The sequence below is a fragment of the Bison bison genome, unplaced genomic scaffold (genome assembly GCF_000754665.1).
Source record: "Bison bison bison isolate TAMUID 2011002044 unplaced genomic scaffold, Bison_UMD1.0 scf7180017864266, whole genome shotgun sequence".
In the NCBI taxonomy this organism is placed as follows: Eukaryota; Metazoa; Chordata; class Mammalia; order Artiodactyla; family Bovidae; genus Bison; species Bison bison.
Genome location: NW_011494838.1, coordinates 2,361,489 through 2,366,781, shown reverse-complemented (window position 1 = coordinate 2,366,781; position 5,293 = coordinate 2,361,489). Strand labels below are relative to the sequence as shown.

General features: G+C 52.5%; 1 protein-coding gene across 1 annotated transcript in view; it reads left to right on the top strand.

The window, feature by feature from the left end:
* GSN (gelsolin) overlaps positions 1–5,293 on the top strand; it is a 29,597-nt gene that overhangs the window by 198 nt on the left and 24,106 nt on the right. The window contains exon 2 of the mRNA XM_010848447.1: positions 145–299. Within this exon, the coding sequence (XP_010846749.1) occupies positions 145–299 (155 nt within the window). The remainder of the gene's footprint in view (positions 1–144; positions 300–5,293) is intronic.

Here is a 5,293-nt window from a genome sequence, read left to right as displayed (position 1 = left end):
GATTCAGTGAGGCTCACAAGAGACAGGGCCTTTCCTGGCTTCTCCAGCCAGGCTCAGGCACTGCCAGGGGCTCCAGACGCCTCCTCTGTGGGCAGCTGGGGCCGCTGGCCGGAAGCCAGGCTCATGTCCTCTGACGTCCCGCAGGCAATGAATGCAGCCAGGACGAGAGCGGGGCAGCCGCCATCTTCACCGTGCAGCTGGACGACTACCTGAACGGCCGGGCTGTGCAGCACCGCGAGGTCCAGGGCTTCGAGTCGGCCACCTTCCTCGGCTACTTCAAGTCCGGCCTCAAGTACAAGGTGGGTGCTGGGCAGCGGGGACAGAGGCCCCACTGGCCGGGCTCACTCCTGCCCGTCCAGCTTTCAGGCTCGTGCGGGTGTGTAGGCAGACAGGCCAGAGCTCAGCCCTTGGAGCTGGCTAGCCCTGGCTTTGAGTTTTGGGCCCTTGCTAGCTGTGTGACCTTGGACAAATCACACGCCCTCTCTGAGCCTCTGGTCTCTTATTAAATTGAGAGAAGAAATTTTCGGTCACTCCACAAGGTGGACTCCTCGCCCCAGCAGTAAAAGGTGGGCCACAGGGGCCCTATGCCCTGTGTATAGCATTTGCCCTATGCAAACCTAGCATGCCCAGGGCTTGAGCCTGTATCCTTTAGTTCTGAGACCCTGCCAACAGAGGGGCCTATGTTCGATATTTGAAAGGGGACCCTCGATCCCATTCTCTTCCTGTTTGTTGAACTCTGAAGACTCTGAGCTCCAGCCCCTAGTCAGGTGGGGCTGAGCAGAGCCACGCTGGGAGCCCCAGGAGGCTGTTGCCAATATGCCCTGTGACTTCCGGCAGCCACTTGGCCTCCCGGAGCCTCCCTGTCCTCTTTGGTTACGTGACAGCCACTTGCACCTGCCCTCCAGGCCTGCGGAGAGGGTTTGGTGAAGGCAAGCTGGAAGATGCTGTGCACGGGGCCTGGCCTCTTGGAACGGGGTTCTCTTTGGTCAGCATAGGGAAGGGATCACAAGCTTTGATGGCCTTAACATCAGAAGGCAGACCTCTTATTTTAAGGGAGGGAGGAGAAACTGAGGCACAGAGAGGTTAAGGAATGCTCCAGATCAAACAGCAAGTCAGCCTCCGAGCCAGAACTGGAGCCCACATTTCCTGACTCCCAGCTTTTTCCCAGTACACCAATCTGCCTTTCGTGAGCAGGGGTCCGGGGTAGTATTAAGCCTCATCTACGCTGCTGATCGGAGAAGGCGATGGCACCCCACTCCAGTACTCTTGCCTGGAGAATCCCATGGACGGAGAAGCCTGGTGGGCTGCAGTCCATGGGGTCGCTAAGAGTCGGACACGACTGAGCTACTTCGCTTTCACTTTTCACTTGCATGCATTGGAGAAGGAAATGGCAACCCCCTCCAGTGTTCTTGCCTGGAGAATCCCAGGGACGGGGGAGCCTGGTGGGCTGCCGTCTATGGGGTCACACAGAGTCGGACACGACTGAAGTGACTTAGCAGCAGCATCAGCACGCTGCTGATATGCTGTGTGACCTTCGAGAAGTCATTGTCCATCTCTGGGCCTCCAGTTCCTTCGTGTTAGCCGGGTGGTGATGCTGTCTGCCCAGCTGACATGCCAGGGATTAGATGATGGGAAAGCTCTAGAGATGGCAGAGGGCAGGGTGTGTCCTGGGAACTGGGCCTCAGCCCTGGGCTGGGTGAAGCTGGGCTGGATTCCCTGGAGCCTCCCAGCGCCCCCTGTCGGCCAGTTCCCCCCTCCCTAGAGCGCCTTCTACAGACCTGTCCAGCTCTACGTTTTCTGGAGTCTTCTCTGGGGCCCTGGTACCAGCAGAAGGAGAGAAGTTAGGAAGCCAGGCCCTGGACGGGGAGAAAGACCAGGACTTTTTGCAGCTCCTAGAGCAGAAGGTGGAAGGAGCACTTAACCAGGAGGCCGCCCTTCTGCCTGCCGCGTGCCTCCGCGTGGTCCTGGCACACGCTCCCTGTTCGTCCTTCCTTCCAGCAAGTACTTATCAGGCCCCTTGAGCAGCAGCGCCTGCTTCCTGGTGTTGCTGTGTGGACAGCAGCGACTTAACTTGTGGACAGACTAAGCGGCTTACGGAGCTGGTAAGCGATTGAGCTGGGATTTAAACCCAGATATGAAGGGGCTAGTTCAGAGAAACATTTGAAGACTCTCTGGTCTCTTATCTTAGCTCAGATGGAGCCCAGGAATTTACATGTTTAGCAAGTCTCCTCCCTGCTCTGGTGATTTTCCCAGGATGTTCTTGGACCCTACGTACTCTGAGGATGCTCTAGGGGAGGGGTTCCCAACCCCTCCTGCCTTTGGCTTCAGTCCTCAAAGGCCCTGCTTTTGGTGGGAACCTGAGGTCCACGGCTGGTCCTGTTTTCCCCTTCCCGCGAGTCCTCTGGTCGCCCCTGCCCTCGGCAGGCCCAGCCCAAGGCTCCCGGCCTGGCGCCCTCATCAATTATGGATCTCCAAGGAACAGAGCTTGTTATGCAAGACTTGTTTCTGTGAAAGCCTGCTCCTCGAAGCCGGTTCTGTGCTCGGGGTGTGAGCAGGGGCAGGGAAGGGACGAGAGCCCCTAGATAGGGTTTTCCTAGCGCCCGTCTTATCTTGCTCTGTGACCCTCAGATCCTTCAAATGCACTGTTTTTGATCCCTCCTCCTCTTTTTCTTCTTCCTCCTCCTCCTCTTTTTCTTCTTCCTCTTCCTCCTCTTGACTTTCGGATAGAACCCCAGAGACCCCAAGGAGCTGGGTTATCTGAAACCCTTTGTTCCAGCAGAATCTGGGCTGGGCTGAGTCCTGGAAGCCCCTGACCCTGAGGAACACAGTGGGAAACCCACAGAATCCCTTGGGTCCTTCCTGTCCTCCCTCCTGTTTTTAGATAAGGAACCCAGAAATTAGAGGGTGGATGGGATCAGTGCCAGTCAATAGGTTTTTCTTTGTTTTATAAAGAGCTTAACATATTTTTAAAAGGTAGATTTTTATAGCTTTTACCTTTCTTCAGACTACAAGTATAATACACGCTTATTGTAAAATGTCAAACACAGAAATAAGGCTTTTAGTAAGTAAAGTTGCCCATGATTCTACTCTTGGAGATATACACCAAATGGTATGTAATTTTTCTCTCTCTATATGAACATATAGATGTATATATTTATATGTGTGTGTCTTCACTTTAATTTGGAAAGTAGCTTTTAAAAAGTATTCCATTAAATTTTGTTCAAATAATTTGATGCCAATCTCTGTCCACTAATGATTAGACCACAGAAAGCAGCAATCAATCTTAAATATTAAAGTAAAAATAATAAAAAAATAGTAAAACTTTACAAAAAACCCTTGCCCCTTATGCTTGGAGATTCACTAATGTCTCCTGGGAGCTTGCTTTTATTTTTGTATTAACTGATCTTTCCAAGTCCAATTTCCTAGATCAGTAAGATTAGAGGAGTTAATCAATCAGGAAATGCCTGTCCACACTCATTAGAAATCTGTATCTTTTAATTTATAAATTCATATATAGAATTTATTGGAGCTGAGATTTATGACATTGAACAACCCTTTTCCTTTTTTAAAAGAAAAGTTTTTAATTTTTTTGGACAAAAAATAGAAGACATGCTTGAACAAGTAAAATATTTTAGAGATGTATTAAAAAATGTTAAGGGTCTTTCTCTTCCCTCATTTTCCCATTTCCTCGTCTCTAAGGAATCCATGGAAATGGTCATTGTGTCCGTTCAGCACCTTTTGGAAAAGCTTTTCAGACCCACTGTCTCTTTACCTGCACATGTGGGGTCCCGGGGTGAGCACTGCCCACAGACACTCAGGAGGTCCTGGGCTGGTGGACCTGGGCAAGGCTGGTCCCAGGAAGGGCAAACTTGGGGGTAAAACTTCCACCAATTAGCTGGGACCCTGGGCATGGGGCTGGACCTCTTTGCACCTCAATTTTCTTGCCTGAAAAGTGGGATGATGAGATTTGGGACCTCAGGAGTTTGTGGGGACCACATTGCATGTCCATGACGGAGGAGCCTGGCATGGACTTGGTAAGAGGCAACCTCCGCGGTCAATTCCAGATGAGCATGGGGCACTGAATCGTCTTCCCCAGCTGCCCTTCCTCACATGCTTCCCAGTTGGAAGGCCTCTGAAGCCAGGTGGAAAACAAGGCTCTGAGAAGACCAAGGCGGTCCTGCTGAGCCCTACCAAGGGGGTGCTATTGAAAGGCTTCATGCTGGTACCAAGAACGGACACCAGAGGGCGCTCCCACTCACAACAGGGAAAACACGTTTCTACTTGACCCTGCTCAGGACAGTGTTCGTTCCTGCCTCCCATCCTAGATGACCCTAGTGACCTGGGCTCTAAGCAAACCTGCCTTTGGGGGAAAATGTGGACCTTACACATTCGTTTACACCCGGGTTTGAAACCTAGCTTCACCACTTACTAGCTTTGAGATCTCAGGCAGGTCTCTCTGCTTCCGGCATCCGTTCTCTGCATCTGTAAGATGGTGATAATGACGCCTCCCTCACAGATGACTCCTGCAGAATGCCCGGCACAATGGCATTATCATGTCACAGCCAGTTCTGTGTTCCTTGCTGTGTGTAGATGTAATAGGAACCCAATCACACTCCGTTTGTCCCTTGCCCTCATGGACTCAGTGCAGCAAGTCAGACCTGGCTTTGCTCTGCAAGGTGAGGCGTCAGCAAGGGACCTGGGAGGGGAGGAGGGTGGCCACAGTTCCAGCCTTAGTGGCCCATGACGTGTGCAGCTTTGGAAACGGGAGACGGGGTTATACTCCGTAGCTTTGCCACATGCTCACTGAGTGCCCTTGAGTAAGTCACTTCACTTCGCTGGTCTTCAGTATCAGTGCAGTTGAGTTTCATCGCTCAGTCATGTCTTACTCTTTGCGACCCCTTCTTCAGTATACTCATGGGTGAAATGGGAAGCTTGTGAGCACCTTCTCTTCTCTGACTTGCCCTCCCTGGGGCTTGGGGCCAGTGAGCATCCAGGGCTGGGGACTGCTCATGAGGACACCCAGCCCACTTGACTTTCTCCTGTCCCGAGGGTAGTTTTTTTTTTTTTGCCTTGCTGGGCGGGTTTTTCTCTAGTTGTGGCGCATGGGCGTCTCATTCCGGGGCCTCTCCTGTCGCAGAGCACGGGCTCTAGAGCACCGGGGCTTCGGTGTTTGCCGTGTGTGGGTTCAGCAGTTACGGCTCCCGGGCTCCAGAGCGCAGGCTCGATAGTTGTGGCCCCCGGGCTTAGCTGCCACCAGGCCTGTGGGGTCTTCCCAGACCAGGGGTCAAACCCA